General features: G+C 41.0%; 1 protein-coding gene across 2 annotated transcripts in view; it reads right to left on the bottom strand.

The window, feature by feature from the left end:
• svep1 (sushi, von Willebrand factor type A, EGF and pentraxin domain containing 1) overlaps nucleotides 1-16,625 on the bottom strand; it is a 108,843-nt gene that overhangs the window by 40,466 nt on the left and 51,752 nt on the right. For both annotated transcript variants that reach the window (XM_085266676.1, XM_085266673.1), the window contains exons 4-6: nucleotides 5,987-6,145; nucleotides 4,045-4,224; nucleotides 1,164-1,343 (exon numbers count right to left, since the gene is read on the bottom strand). In XM_085266676.1, coding sequence (XP_085122802.1) covers nucleotides 1,164-1,343; nucleotides 4,045-4,224; nucleotides 5,987-6,145 — 519 coding nt within the window. The remainder of the gene's footprint in view (nucleotides 1-1,163; nucleotides 1,344-4,044; nucleotides 4,225-5,986; nucleotides 6,146-16,625) is intronic.

Genomic DNA, 16,625 nt, shown 5'->3' on the forward strand with positions numbered 1-16,625 from the left:
CCCTGATAATAATACAAATTGACTCTTCGTGGCAGCTGGGGAGGAGTTTAATTTCTATAACTCACCAGCTTAAAATGTAATTAGACCTAAAGTTTACAACTAGCTGCCACCTCAGCTAATCTGAGCGCTTTCAGGCTGTTTGACTTGTAAGTGGTGGATAGAAAAGCCAACACAAGGCCGCTCCTACATGCTGAAGGCTAATGTAGGAACTCGGGTTTGAGTCCATCCCAGACCAATCCCTGCATATCATTTCCAGCACTCTCACGCTACTGTTCAATTAAAGCTAAAAAATCCAAATAATAACTCAAAGAACATAAATCTTACATTTTTAGCTACCTGTAACACGTAGAGCTGATTTAAAAATTGTTTTTGTGTTCAAAGCTCTCTATTGTTCAGCTACATGATCTTTTGGCTTCACTTTTTGCCTCCGTTACTTCTCTCGGTGCCCAAATCAATACTTTAGCTGTTATTGGATTTTGACACTATTTATTTACAAGCCCAGCTCTGATAAAGTTGGGACGATGCGTAAAATAAAAACTGAATGCAAAGAGTTTTATTTCCATTTTAAGATGTGACAACTTTTGATCTTTAGTGTATTTGTATTGTTTGTACTGCCAGTGATTAAAAGTCTTCAAAGATTTACGCTAATGAATATTATTCTGAAATTATTCCACCATTTGTAAACACAGTTCTTTTGAATATTTCCTTCTCTAAGATGTTGTTTGTAATATCCAGTCACATTACTGACCTGTTAACAGTTAACCTAATTATTTGCAAGACTTTTTAAATGGGTTAAAAGTCACTTGATTTCACTGAACCAGACCTCTCGACCACACTTGATAACATTAACAGTATACTGCAAGTTTCAGCTGGAAATGTAGCGCTACAGCACCGAAAAAACAAGATGCTGGCAGATGAATCAGTAAAGCCAAAGGTTCAAAAACTCTCAATGCATCATCACAACCAGCTGTGGGGCATTTTTCTTTTTTTATTCTTGCAGTGAATGTTGGAGTCATGTTTTGTAATCATATGTTGCTTTCAGATATGAGGTTTAGAAAAGCCACTGATATAGCAAATTAAACCCATGACAACACGAAGCCGAGTTTCTCCATCTTACTAGGATACGGTGTGAGATAGTGGCTGACAGTGGAGTGAAAGCTTACCCACACACCGAGGTTGGGGCCCACTCCATTGGTAGTTTGCCTGGCAGGTGAGTTCGGAGTCTCCCTCTAATCTGTAGCCCCGATCACAGCCCACCTGACACACCACCCTGTAGGAGCCAAAGCTGTTGCTGCAACTCAGGAAGCCGTGCTGGGGCAGGGACAGGTGCGGGCAGGAGCGTACTGCAAAGATAGGAGAAAATAAACAGAAGAACCCAAACCAACAAAACAGAAAAACAAAGTCTGCTTTATTTATTATCATATTCAGCTGGATCTGTATCTTCTGTTGCTTGGGTTTATTTTGCCACTTCTATCTATTTAATTTCCTGTTGAGACACAGAGGGAACAAAAGGTTCAGAAAAATAGGAAGTGTGGCCTCGAATAATGACAAACAGTGACAAACTGTACATTTCAAGATAACTTAAACACAAAATATTTGATTATTTTGTTTGCTGTAACTGTTAAACACCCACAACGTGCAGAGGAGGAGTAAACTGCAGGGATGTACAGCAGTATGTGTTTGCTATAAACTGTGACCTATGATTTAACCCAAAGTGTGAAAGTCCCGAATGAAATAAACAAAGAAAATCCTGGTGTGTGTGTGTCTGTTCTGAGTTATGCTGAGGTCTAGAAAAGGGTGTGTAGTGTGTTATTTCTCATCACCATCCATAGACAGACAGGCAGTTCAGAGTAGACCCCCCCGTCTCCCCCAGGGCTTAACTAGCTGGGAGGTCCAACAGTATGTGGTAAAGACTAGACTCAGAGTAACCCATACAAGCAGACATATGCACACACACATAGGAAACATATACCCAAAGCCACATACTATAAATCTTCAACACACACCCTTTAGTATTCAGTGTCTTGGTATTTGTATGAGTCACGCTGCTGCCGCTGCTGCCTTTCTGTTAAAACTGGCACTTTCCTCATTAATCCTTTGACCTTAGCTCTCTCTTCTCAGCTTTCTTTCCGTTCTGCTTCCTTCCGCGCAATCTTCATCCTCTTTCTTCATCCATGAGCAACCTCTCTTTAATTGAATCCTCCCCTACCTTTCTTCCTCTCAACATCTGGCCTGGCAGAAAAGCAGTAGTCTCCCAGTAAACGTTGATTCCTCTTTCAGTCTAAACACATATGATCTCAATCTATGCCGAGAGAGCTTTACGTGCTAACACACACCGACTGTGACTTTTAGGAAACTCAAAGCAAATCAGTACAAGAGATCGAGACACGTCTTACATCTGGATGAAGTGATTTAGGGCTACAGAAATGTTTATAAATGCTGGCGGGCGTCAGAGGCGAGGCGATGCTTTGATTAGGGTTTAATGAGGAATTATATGAGATATGGTGTGGAAGAACCTGCTGCGATCAATCACAAAAGCTTCTGTGTTTCAGTGTCATAACTATGCACCCTGAGTACTGTATGATGAAATATGTAAAGCACGTCAGACACATTTAGCTGCGACTATATCAGAACAGAGCAGCATTATACCACCATGCATTAACACTACAATCAATCAAGAAGCAGACTAATCAAAAAGCCTTAAACGATGAGAAGATCACTACAAAAATCTTTTTAATAGCCCATCTGACTTCGACATTCGACTACTGCCTCACTGTTTACTTTTCTTCTCAGTTTTTGAGATATGATGGGACATTAGGGTGCAGAGAAAAAGCTAGACTAAATACTGGCTGGGTGATATTTAAAATAAATCCACAAACGCACACACAAATGAACGCTGCAAAAAAGTACCATACGTATATCATCGTGCCTGCTTTAAACGGGCTTGTGTTTGTAATGGCATGGTGTTATATGTCGGTAATTTATTAAAGGCCTCTCACTTAAAGCTTAATAATATAACGGGAACCTATTACGCTTGCTTCCAGCTGCATATTTTTATTCTTGGACTCTAATAAAAAAGGTCTGCATGAATCACAGTTCTTATGGCGCAGTCACACTAGAGCAAAAATATGACGGCCACCTCTGCGTGACTAGGAGTAAATCGGTGGCTCACCAGTGACGTTGTTACATTTTTGGCTCTCTGAGAATCTTTGCATATAGTTGCAGCAACCAACTGGTTACCCAGAAGCGGTTTGTGGAAACCCTCAAACTCAGGACGGATACTTTTGATGGCAGGGCGATTGCTCAGGTTGTCTGATGGGAGGCAACCTGCCTCCAAACAACTTCACTCTGACTCAAGGGGATTGTCGTCAGTCTGCACCAATGCGCACAACTCGCCTGTGATGCATCTCTTGGTATTGGAGTACTCAAGTCAGCTGGTTGTATTCTGGTCATATTCCTACAGAAAAGGAAAGTTGCTGACCGCCTGCATCAATTTGCAGGTAAAATTGCCTCCCAGTCTGCAGTAACGACGACTCTATTTATGGAGGAATTTCTGGTTTCGATCTGTAAGCTTCAGTTTTAGAGTTGATGTGATCTGTTAGGATTTCTGTGTATGTAGATCAGTTCTGGTGATTCTAAATTGCCCATAGACGAGTAGTCCAGGGTGTACCCTGCCTCTCGCCCTGTGGCAGCTAGGATAGGCTTCATCCCCACCTCAACCCTGAACTGGATAAGAGGAAGAAAATGAATGATGGCTGGACGACCAAAACTGTGAAACTGAATATCTGATCCCTGAACTTTTGGTTCACAGACATGTACTTGGGCACATATGACAGAAAAAAAGAAAAACCATTTAATCAATCAATCAGCCAATAGTTGTTTTAAAAGAAAATTAAAAAGCTTCTTAAGTATGCTGATTTTCACAGCTGTGTATATTTCTCAGCTGAAAGTCTTGAAGGATTTTTCATCAACAAAAGTTTCATTGTGTGATGATCCTGTGATGATCATCATTGTAATATTACATGCATCAGGCTTTCTCCTCACCTCTGCAGCTGGCCGGTGTCCCTGACCAGGTGCCATCAGCCTGGCAGAGTCTGATGCCGGTTCCTTGGAGGTCAAAACCGGGCTCGCATCGCACACCACAGGCCGCGTCAAAGTGGTTGTTACATACATTCTGGACAAAGAAGCCATAATCTGGGGGCAACAGTGCTGGACAATGTATCACTGAGGAGAGGAGAGGAGAGGAGCGGGTGAATTTTACATTACAGCTAACACACAAACTGACACACTATGACAGAAAGTTGATTTTGTTGATAAAAACTGAATAAAAAAACAAGTAAGCAGAAAATTACAGCATATCAACCTTCAACACTCTATTTTCTCTTCCTGCCTGAGAAAGTAGAAAGCAGTGCATGACTGTGGTGATTAATGGAGCTCAATGTGTTCAGATGAACTGCTGTTTGGAAATCACTGGCTCATTCTTCGAGGAATGGGAGGACTGGCAAAATTACTGGATACATGATGCTGTCATCCCATACCTCTGAGGAATATCTTGTTTTTTTGTTCCAGTTAATTCACCAGATTATCACTTCATTTACTGCCCTTCATGTTTTTCACCACTATTCCTGAAAGCGATTACAGGCCACAAATTCCTACTTCACGAAACATATTTCTCTGTTAGGAAGCATGTTTATACACATTTTAAAATGTGTGTTCACCATTACAAATCACGTGTTGGGGACAGAATGAGAGCAGGCTAGGACGCTCAAGAGACTTTCAACCTAAAGAGTTTTTGCCCTGAATACAGTTAGAAAGATGTTTCATGTCTCATCTGAACGGTTTCCTCAGTTCTAATAGCTGTTGGAAAGCTCCAGGTATTTAACCTCTAACGAAGCTGAGTACCTGTGAAGTGGCTGTTTGTTGTCCTATATGCAGGAGACAAGTATAGGAGAATTAAACAGAGGAGAGGAAAAGATACAAGGAGGCAAAGTGGGAAAAAGCAGGACACTTGTTGGAAAACTATGGAAGCTTGTTTCGGCCACAAATTTCAAGTTCGTTTTTTTTATTATTATTTTAACTTCCTCCTGTCAGAATTGTTTTATTTTTTATTTTTAAAAAGGCAGAAAAGGGCTTCCGTAGGAAAACGGGTTGGCTAATATGGGAAAAAACTGATAAGAACATCGGGAGGACAAACAGATGATCTGAAAAAATGCAGGAATGAGACACAGGCAGAAGAATAAAAACAGGAAGTAAACCAACAATAAAAAGTCCCACTGGAACATGAAAAGTAATTAAAGCATGATGCAGAGAGAGGAGAACACAGAAGGCTCAGGATGACATTTTATTTAAAACACACTGAAAACTCATACACAACACAGGTTTCATGATATCTAGTTTGTAGACAAATAAGATAGGATAGACTTTGTCCCTGAGAGCATATTCATCCTCTGCACCAAGGGATCAGATCAAATCTTTTAGATGAAACCTGGTGCGATCACATTGGGGTTCGTACCCTCCAATATCCCCTTGTGATGCTTTGAAACAAACAGATAAATGTTTTGCCTTCTTGTTTTTGAAGCTTCACTCACACACACAACTTACTGCAGTTTTATATTGTATCATTAAAGCTCAGTGAATCTATCATAATCTGCGGTTCGCCTATGCAGATTAAGCAAAACATTCAAAACAATTGTAATACAAGAATATTCAAATAATAGATGGTCTTGTAATAGAAGCTCTGGTTCAGGTGGGCTGAACAGGAAGAGTGCAAGTGGGGATTTCTGCATGTGAATATTTTTGCTCATGCAAACAGCTTAATTAAAAACACTGTTCTTAAAGCTAGAAAACACTAAAAACACTGTGTAACTCTCAATATTCAGATCAGCAGGACTAAAGTATTAAAGCTTTTAGAAAGGCAACACAGAAGAGACCATCATCCTGTTTCACACGTATCCACTTGCTTATTTAACGCATCGGATGCTTTTACCTTGGCAGGCCATGCCCATTGGCTTATAGCCCGGCTTGCAGACACAGTCGTCGGGGGAGGTGCTGCCAGGCTGGGAGGTGTGCTGGGCATCAGGGCAGGGCAGGCAGGTGCTCACACCTCCCGGTGTTCCCTCTGGTTTATAAGTTCCAGGTGGGCATGCTGTTAAGATGAGAGATACTGCAGTTAAAAAACAAATCCCTTCTTAATTTAAACACAAGTAAGACACAAAGAGACATCTGGTAGGAAAAGCTGGACGGGCGTGTACAAAATGAAAGTTTTGCTGAAATGAAAAACTGTCTGACGACTGCAAGACATCGAAAAGCTTCACGGACAGAAGTGAAAAATAGCTTCGCAGATTTATGAGCAGACTTTAATCATTTTCATGTCTGGACATGTAGCAGTGGAAAATCTGGCAAATATGACAAAATGATTCTTCTGGCAAGGTAAAAAAGAAGAGTCCAGCTCAAAGTTAATTATTCCAGGCAGGGAAAACTTTTGTGGCACTGAACACCATCTTTATTACAAAGAAATGCAACAATCAAAGAAAGCTTTATGAGCATCTAAACCCAGTTATGCACATGGGAAACATTAGAAAATCCTTTTTGATCACCTGCACTCATTCACAGGATGCAGTGTGTTTCCTATTAGCATCACCTGAGTCGGATCAGGTCACAGCACGCTGTGAGGCTGAATGAGGAGGAGGGGGTGGGGTCGAATGAACCTCGTTAAACCTTCTTTTATTCATAGATCAACTTCTGAAAACGGGTGCAGTGAAAATGAATCAAAATAAAGCTACTTTCTCATTTGGGTTGTAATAAAGAGCAGATTACCTGATTAATGACATAATTCACTGATGTAATCTGCAATGACCTCATAAGTCTCTGATGTTTAACTGCTTGGAATTACCTCTAAAAATCAGATTATGATTATTTGAATTATGCTGTTACTGGGGACAAGGGCTCTTACCAGCTGTTATCTTGGTACTTTCTCACAAACGATTATTTGAGCCAGCAATTCCCATAATTCACTGTGATTACTGGTGTATTTTGCAGTAGACCAAATGAAATGTTTTGTTTTTGTTCCTCTGTATCCACTGTGATGGAAGCTGTAGTCATGTGATCCTTGAAGATCTTTTCAGTTATTTAAGATTGTACACAATTTACCATCACGTCCTCTGGTAGAGTCAGGAAAACGCTCCCAGGATTACCTGCAGAAGTAACACTAACTAACTCTTGTAAAATCGAACCAGGTAGACCTTGAAGTCGGCCTCAGCCACAGTCCCACAGATCAGCTGATCTCAGTGCCAGACCACATTAGCTGATGGCTCACCCTTCTCTACATCAGAACAGCAAATCTCTTACAACGCACAGATCTAATTGGTTTATTACCATTAATCCCAACCCTACACTACAACAATATAAATATTTGCTCTTAAAAAAAAGATCTCTGACGTCTAAACAACAAGCTGACAAAAAAGTAACTGAAATGTTTCAAAAACTCTTTATATTTTTAACAAAATATCGAAATATTTTTGAGTTGTCAGTCTCCAAAACACAGGGTTAGGGGGAAAACACAGATGATTATTTCCCTCATGGTTACATCACTGCTCCCAAATTGTCTGCTTAATGTCTGAAGCACTAATTTTAACCTGAATAATTTTATTGTATCAGATTCTTAATAAATATATTTAAAACAATACCGTCATGTCATGTGCTGGTTTCATATCAAATATGTGTTGAGACAGAGGTTCAGTGATTGGTTGGCAACCATGCGGCAACCATCAGTTGCTAGGGAAAAAATGTGTCCCAGACTGGTTGGCAAGCGGTTGTGGAAGGTTGCTGCACTGAAAAGCTCCTTGTGTTAGCTTTGGTCACCAGCAGTTCACCTGTAGTTTGTAACACCAACTTGGACTTTCCAACCTTTGCCAATTACTCGCTAAGCGGCAGTAAAGATGTGAAGAGTGCGATCTGGAAACAAAGACCATTCACTTTCAGAGTAAAAGCTGTACTTTTGACAAGTATTGGCAATAATAAGACACGGGTTTCACTTTGGAGGTGAACGCTCTCCTTTTCCGGTATGCATGGCTCCGTTTCAAGTGTCACTACCGCTCAGTGTTACCTAGCCAGTGTTTTCAGACAATTTTCGCATCTACACAAATTATGGGTGATTACGGCAATCTGGTAGCAACTAAAGCAATGACTAGGAGGCTTTTGATGCACCACTCTCTTTGCGACTGACTTCACCCAGCAACCACTCGCCATCTAGTTGGAGAAGACCCCGTCCCCTAGCACTGACTCACCTCTGGGCCTGTGTAAATGAGGACTACAGCGGTCCTGACTAAACTATGATCATCATCGACAACCCCACATAATCAAACCCACATTTCCAGGAATTACTTATGACTTATGAATAACTCTTAGTGTTTAAGTGAGATTGCGGTTACAAGCTGAAAGAGTCGCAAAGATTCATATTGAGAAAGGACCAAAATATTGGAGTTAATTTGTTAATATAACAGTTGTCATTTCATTCCTGGCTGCTGCACCGTTACAAATGTCACGGTCTATTCAAGCGCTTCCAAGAGTTGTTTGCATTAATTGGAAAAACAAATCCACAACACTGACGACAGCCAAATCACAACAGGCTCCAGAGAGGAGGGAGTTTCAGACGGTTTAATTTGGTGCCGTGTGTTTAAAACGAGAAAAATCATAAAGTCTCTAGAGCCACACCCACACACATCGTTTAAACACGTTTAATACATTTTTTAAAAGTACATCCACGTGGGATATCTGATGGGATTGAAAACCCTTTAATGTTAGCACCAAGACTAATTATGAGCTTTAGTACTATTTTAAATAGAAATGACAGCAGTGGGAGCAGTAATGAGGTCTCCGGCTTTGTTAAAGAGAGACATTTAGCGAGCAGGTTTAATTATAAAGTGCAACAGAGAATCGACAGTACTAATATTCTTCACAACTCATTTACTCGCTGCTAAGCCAGAGGCCAGGTGTGACTTTCCACTGCTGAGCCAGTGCCAGCCTGGCCTGTCCCGACACTCGCTCCCTCCTCCTCGGCTGCTGCAGGTCAGCCAGGAGATGTTAACCGACTGTAAAGCAGGCACCGGCTGCTGGCACTGAAACGCACCCAGTAACCCACATCAAAACACACACACTCAAAGAAAAACCATGTGGCATACCTGCCCTGGTGCAGACAGCATGGGTCTGCTGCTCTCGCTTGATAACAAAAGCAGCTGATGCGTCTTCTCCTCAGTGTGTTTTTGAAACTCCGAGGAGGCATCTTACATAAGACGTAACGACAGCTGAAAGTGTCCTCTCTGTGCGAGTCCTCGGGAATCTGTTTTACGGCTTCATTTAAGGTTTACAGGAAGCCTAGTTAGTTTTAATGTGAATAATAATTCACCCAGTGTGCAACAGTGGAAATACTGTATCTGAAAAATATAAAATTTCAGTTCCTGGCAGGATGCATGTGCTGGCAGGTAGAAGTGCTGACACATACATGATGACTGTACACACACACACACACACACACACACACACACACACACACACACACACACACACACACACACACACACACACACACAGTGTATAAGAGGAAAGGATATATGATGAAAGAACAAGCAGCTGTGACTCCTAAATAAAATGCTTTAAAAAATGGAAAGTTAACACACAGAAAACTTTGCGAACTTCCTTTAAAATGCATCAGAGCTCCAAAAGGCAGACCCCATATGGATACTAATTGTATTTGGATCCTGCTGAATTGCACAGCAGTCAAAAATCTCATTTTGGGTCCGTCTGCTTATTGCCTATGGCTGTGAAGTAAACTCTGGTGCACTGTACCCTTCATTTAGAGAGGAAGTGAACCGTCAGCAGCCAGATGACCATGAAACAGAAAGATCCCGCTGTGTTGGGACTGGGCTGTAACCATGTGGAGGGACGGCAGCTGGTCAAAGAAAACTAGTGTACCCAGTAATGATCTAAGGAAGGAGAAGAGACGGTCTCTGATCTGAGGCTGCTTATTTGAAGTTAGAGCAATGTTTGACTAATAATGAAGAGAAATACCCAGTAATAATATATGCATTTAAAACGAGCAGCTGTCTAAGTCTAATGGTGTCATGGTGCACAAGGGAGAAATATTACTTTAATAAAGGACGTTGTGAGACAGCCAAACACATTACAAGAAAACAGGCAGATAAGATAAAGAGCCTTTATCGAAATGGATGCGTGTTTTCCCAACGAAACACGTCTCCTTTATCTTTCTGTAAAGTGGAGGCCGACTTTGATTCTCTCAGCCGCTGACGTGACCTGTCTGCTCCACCCAAAACTAAACAAAAACTATGAGTAGACGGGCGATGAACTGATTCTACAACTGTACCGAAAACTAAAGTCATAGACCTCAATGTTTATAAAAGGATTTAAACACATCTGTTTTAGGTCAATTCTACTTCCACAATCCTGTTGTAGTAAAAATTCACTAGAGCAACAAAAGTGTGTTAAATAATCTGCAACCTCTGGGGCAGAGACACGAATCCAGCGCAAAAGAGCAGTTCCTCCAAAGGCCAAAAAACAAGACCTTCAGGTTAAACCACAAACAGAATGAACAGAGATGCTGTGACATCATCGATTGGTTTCTGAAGGCCTGTTTTGATGCATCACGATCAGCGTATTCACTGTTGATTCATTTTGAAAGATTGTGGTGAGGCGGGGCAAATCTGACTGTAAAGCCACTTGTTCAACGGCCAGACACTTTTCAATTCAAGTGGTCAGAGAGTGACTATCATGGGTACAGGATAGCTCTCCTTTTTGAAACATGGCATGACCAGGATTTATTAAAAAAAACCCACAATCCAGCAGGAAACTCAGCCGACAGTGTTTACAGAAGTCAGAAAACCGTTAACCCCTGGACCTCTCTACAACTGGAAGTCTTTCTGCAATTAGCAGACGGTATAAAACATGGGCAAAGCTTCCAGATCAGAAAATTAAGCCAGTGCAGAAGTGCCTTCAACCTTCCTTCTACCTAAAGGTTTTAAGATCTTATGGTATCTGTGGAAAAGGACTTCCAGTCCTATTGAGGTTTCATAGACATATGACAACTAACCACTTGTTGTTAACTTTGAATGTGTGACAATCAGGGTAAAAATGTAAGATCAAGTAAATAAGGCTGTAGTTACACAAGGTGTAAACTTAGAGAGTGTTTAAACAAGAGAGGAAAGTTTGAAAATGTTCATGCCTGTCTGAGAAAAGAGTATAAAGTGTGTAGTGAGGGGTTATACAGCTTTATAACATCTATAATAATTGTAAAAAATAAAGCTACTTCACGGATTTCACCTATCGCGGGTTATTTTTAGAACTTAACACCCGCGATAAACGAGTGACCAGTGTATTACCCAACAGGTTGGCAAAAACTTCTGTGTGATTAGTTTAGTTTTTTCTCATCTCAGCATTTCATCCAGGTTGATAACAGCGTCTAGGAGGAGTTAGAGAACAGTAAGAAACAGGTTTTGGTTTCTACAGCTCACATAGTCCTCACAGCTCACCTGTTTACACTGTTGTAATACTTAAAGTTGTGCATTACTGGAGGCTGGTGGATGCTGACATAGTTCACTGGGTATCATGTTTGCAGTGCTTATTTGATAAAGTGATTATTTGATGAAGATAAATGTGGCTTGTCTATGCTGTTTATTCTAAAAACTCTGTTCTTCTTTTGTTGTGTTTTGCATGTATATGTTAGCACTAATTAGCAGATGTGTCTGTATTAAATGGAAGATTTGCAAATTAAATCTGAAGGAATTCCTCACAAGCAAAATGATCATAAAAACAACAACATGTTCCCCACTTTAGTAGAAACAGCCCTCATCACTGATATAGATCAGGGTCAAACTTTACTTCTGAAAACAAAAACTTCTAGCTTGTGAGAATTAACTGTCTAAAGCGTCGCTAACACATATTACAGGAAAGAATAAGAATACACTCTCTCAGCATTAAATATTAAGCTGAAAAGAAAATGACAAAACCAAGCACAGGCACGTTCATCTGTTAAAGTCTTCTCTCTTAATATGAAGTAAGTCATTTAAACTGGCAGACATGTCATGTCCGGGAGCCAAAGTTACTATCACACGAGAATCTTTTTTTTTTTTTGGTCTCAGGGGGAGAGACTGGGTTCGATTAGCCGGGCCTAAAAACAGACCGGGACGGAAACGATGAAAGGAGATCCAGAGGGAAAGCGAGAACATCTGCCTCCTCAGCCACAAGGACAAACAGGCAGAGAGGGAGAGCGGTTTTCATCTGAGAGATACATATTCTGCTTAGTCCAAAAAAATCCACAAACACATGCTTCAAAACACACAAGTTAATCCATACAGTACTTGTGCAGCCACTGCTTCCCACATGCTATTCTGAACATAAATCTTTTATGTTTTACAACAAACTGAAATAAGACTGTAGTCAACTTTGAAACAATCTGAAACCTCAAAAAAGTTGAGTCATGTCAGTCACTGTGGTTGCTAAGTCACTTTTAATTACTGACTGAAATTAGCACTGAAATACTCCAAGCTGGTATCAAACAGACAGCTGTTGATTTAGGTTCTTGGGTAGAGGTTTCGTGGTCCTCGTGGTTTCCTTTAGCTCTTAGTCATTCCTGGTGTTGGCCTTTATTTTTCACTTATCTTCATGTTTCAGTGAAAGCAAGCCATCTTTTGTTTTTTTCTTGCTTTATGTTTGTTTTCATGAATCTCGTTGTGATTTTCTGCTTTTCTATTTTTCCCTCCTTTGAGACTGGCTGTCCAGAGGCCTGTACTACAAAGCACAATTAATAGGTTAGCAAGCGATGTAGGGTTTAAGATCAGAGTTTTCTGCGTCTCTTGTTTTTACCTGGCTAAAATCACCATGGTAACTGATGCCCAGCATCAGGAGCTGGTTATGTTCAGATTCCCAGTTTGAAAGTTCCACAATTTTACTATTAATTTTATTTACTGCATGTTTTCTTTGATATAGATTTACCGCTGGATGTTTTCTGTCCGCATCTTGTAAAGCAGTAGCTCACTAAAATGAAGCCCAGCTTTGAAATTACAGCAGTGCAGACTGTTTGTTGCATTGTCACTGAAATGTGCATGTATTCATTTGGTGATGGGGAAATGTATGAATGTGTTTATACTTGGTTCTAATCTGCTGGAATTGCAGCTACTTCAACAAAGAACACACAGAAAGAAATAGCTGTCACATTAGAAATAGAGAGTAGCAACGAGAGCACACTCAACAATAAAATAATTAACTGGAATTAAAGTGTTAATTTTATCATCGCTAAATCCCAATATTAACAAATTTCCTGTAGTATTAATTTGTCTTATTTGTAACATTGTTGCATTTTACTGTTATATTTTTAAATTCGTTTATCACGTTTTTGTCACCATCATCTAATAACATCTGTGTTTAGAGTAGGGGACACTCATAGGGATCATTTTCTGCCAAAGAAAAGATACTTGTTATCACTGTTTTAGGTTTTATTGAGCCAGCTAATGCTGACTAAAGAAAGCCTGGCTGTGTTGAGCTTTGTTTGTAGTACACTCCTCAGGTTACGTGTTAACCATAAGTTACCACAGTGATTTAGCCAACTAAAAATACAACCACTTTCACAACACAGAAAACTCTGACTTTAAACTCAACATAGCTCGGCAAGCCATTAATCTTGCTTTGCAACACACCCTTGGGGGTTTGCATTTGGTCAATAAATCATCTGTTTACTTTGTCTGCCTTTGTGTCCTATATTTGGGCCCACAATATCCCCTGACAAGAAGCTTACATTAAAATACTCATTTCTTAAATGATACAAAAAAAGAACATTGTACTTTTCAGAGTAAGACAGTGAAAATGTCATTATGCGACTGGCACAAAAATCCACACACTGCAATGACAAGGCTCGCAGACAGAAAACTATGTGTGTCATATAAATTTTGGATTTAGGAAAAATAAATGTTGATGACACAATGGGTAGCTAACAAATCCAATAATAAAAGTGCAAAATAGTCCAGCCACCCTGTAATATTTGTGATGCTGTGACCCAATTCTGTGTCTGCCTTTTGTCCTCAGAGCAAAACAATAGGGACCAAGGAACTCCTGCAATACTGCAAACAGGCTGCCAAATCTGGACAGAGGCCTGGCCATTTGTGGTCAAAGGCCCTCTCACACGAGAAATGCTGTTAAATTGGAGCTGAAATTCCAGGGTTTCCACTGCAAAAACAATGTTCACATGCAAGGAAACTTCTCCTTCTTAGCCAAGGTTTCCCATACACACTTAAGAAGCATAAATAGACAATGGAAACAGACAATTAAAATATATAGTCTGGGCTACACAAACAGACACTCACATAAAACCCTGACAGGCACATGAAGGAATGCTTGAAAAGGTTCGAATATTTCACCTCAGGTAAGTGGTCCATGTATACATTGGAGAAGGCAGAATACCTGCATCTTGCACAGAAATGATCTGGACCACCAAGGAGGCTGAAACTGGTGGAACTTAACGATGTGAAGAACATAAACGACCAAAACACAAAGTGTTTACCCATGAAGGTAAGAAAGCTAAACACATTCAAAATTATTGGCAGATTAGTGACACATTCAGTTGCAAACTCCCCCATCAAAGCATTAAAATGGCCTCATTTACTTGGGGTTTAATCCAAGGTAAACCTGACAGGTAAAACCGTCAGGATTTACTACAGAGGTGCGGTATAAATTCTGTGATTGAAAGGCATGAAGTTATTTTTGCAGCTGGCCTTACTGCACATGTGCTTGTGGAAGTTTAAGAGCTCTTCAGAGATGAGAGCACTTACAAGAATCACACAGTTGTTACTCAGGTTTTCTCTATATGGAAGATCATCGAGCATCAGGATACATGGTTGAATAACAGAAGAATTTGGGAATTCCTGTTGTACAACGAAGCTGTCATTTTCAAGTGCATCAACAACAGAGAAGTGATGCCAAGAAAAACAAGAGGAAATTACAAATACAAGGTCAACAAAAATCATTTCCTGGAGAAGTGGCCCTCAGAAAGATAACAGAACCCTTCTGGCTCTAATAAAACCACACTGTCGGCAGTTTATTATGAAGCACGGTGATTCCTGCAGCAGGTCCGAGACCTCACACGTGACGCCTCTCCTTTGCTTTTTGCCCTCATATGAACAGAAATCCAAAGCAAGATGTGTGGCGTGTCTGTGTTTCAGATGTTAAAGGTCACAGGAATTTTCCAACCTTAATACATGGGTCACCTGAAGCAGGAAAAGTTTGGGAATCCCATCTTCATGGATTGCCAGGAGGCTCTAAATCCCATCCCCAGAGTCTCGCTTAAGTCTGTTCTCCAGCTGGATTGCAGAGTGAGAAAGGAGGCTGGGGGCGAGATCTGGCTGTTGCACAGCTGTCCACCTACACAGCCTCCATCTGGGGGGAGAAGAGACCTCCACAGACCCCCAATCCCAAGAATGTGAAACTTCTACACGAGAGGAAACTAAGGAGAGGAAACCGAGGAAGTTCAGTGGCAGCCGCATGGCTGTTAGACTGCTTATTATTCAATCCTATTCTTAAAGGAGAGTGACTTCGCCACAATTGCTATGTATCTCTTATGGATTCCCAAGGACACAGAGACTGTCCTGCTTGCTTATTACAGACTGCAGCATCACTGGGAATCACTGGGAGAGAGACCCAAACCGCTTAACAACTGTGCAAACACAGGTTGGTCTCTGGTCTGCTGTTCCTGATTACAGATGTCAGTATGCTGAGAAATGTTGTGATAGCATGCCGCAGTATGATCTCAGTACACTTGGGACGACGTAGCACCGCACTCAGGATGTTAACACCAACATGTTTTCATATCCTTTTCAACTGTCACGTCACTGTTTCACCAAAAGGCGGTGTTATTGGACCTGCATGAGGACATACAGCACATACACATGCAAAAAACACACCAATGCAAACACACACATAAACTTGCCTCAAAGTTGGCGTTGGCGTTCCCCTGTTGGGTTTTGGAGTTAAAGGAGCAACTCACCTAGAGGATACATGCTCATACAGCATATGCAGCAGGGGACTGATTGTTTCTGAGTTGTTTTTTTCTAAAGGTATGTAGCTATTTTCACGCATGCACTGTGGCCATGTCTTTAACCTGCTCCATCCATCCATCCATCCATCCATCCATCCATCCATCCATCCATCCACCTGAGACTGGCCCAGGGCCTCCTCCCTGTAGGACTTGTTCAAAAAACCTCACCTAGGAGGCATCCTTGTCAGATGCCTGAACCACTTCAACTTTCTCCTTTCGATGTGGAGGAGTAGCTCTGAGCCCCTCTCTGATGACTGAAATTTCATCCAATCTCTAAGCCCAGCCACCCTGCAAAGAAAGCTCATTTCCAGCGCTGCATCTGCAATCTCTTTCTTTCAGTCACTACCCAGAGCTCGTGACCACAGTTGAATGTAGGGATGTAGATCGACTAGTAAATCGACAGCTTTGCTTTTACACTCAGCTCTCTCTTCACTACGATGGACTGATGTAGTTGTGTTTTGTTTCTACCACCCTTCCCTCTGCTTTCCCATCTACTCTGTTGTCAAAAATATATCTTTAACAAAACAGTGTA

This window comes from Mchenga conophoros, linkage group LG3, assembly GCF_057382185.1.
Source record: "Mchenga conophoros isolate Kocher_MC1m ecotype Shallow Benthic linkage group LG3, M_conophoros_male_GT1.1, whole genome shotgun sequence".
Lineage (NCBI taxonomy): Eukaryota > Metazoa > Chordata > Actinopteri > Cichliformes > Cichlidae > Mchenga > Mchenga conophoros.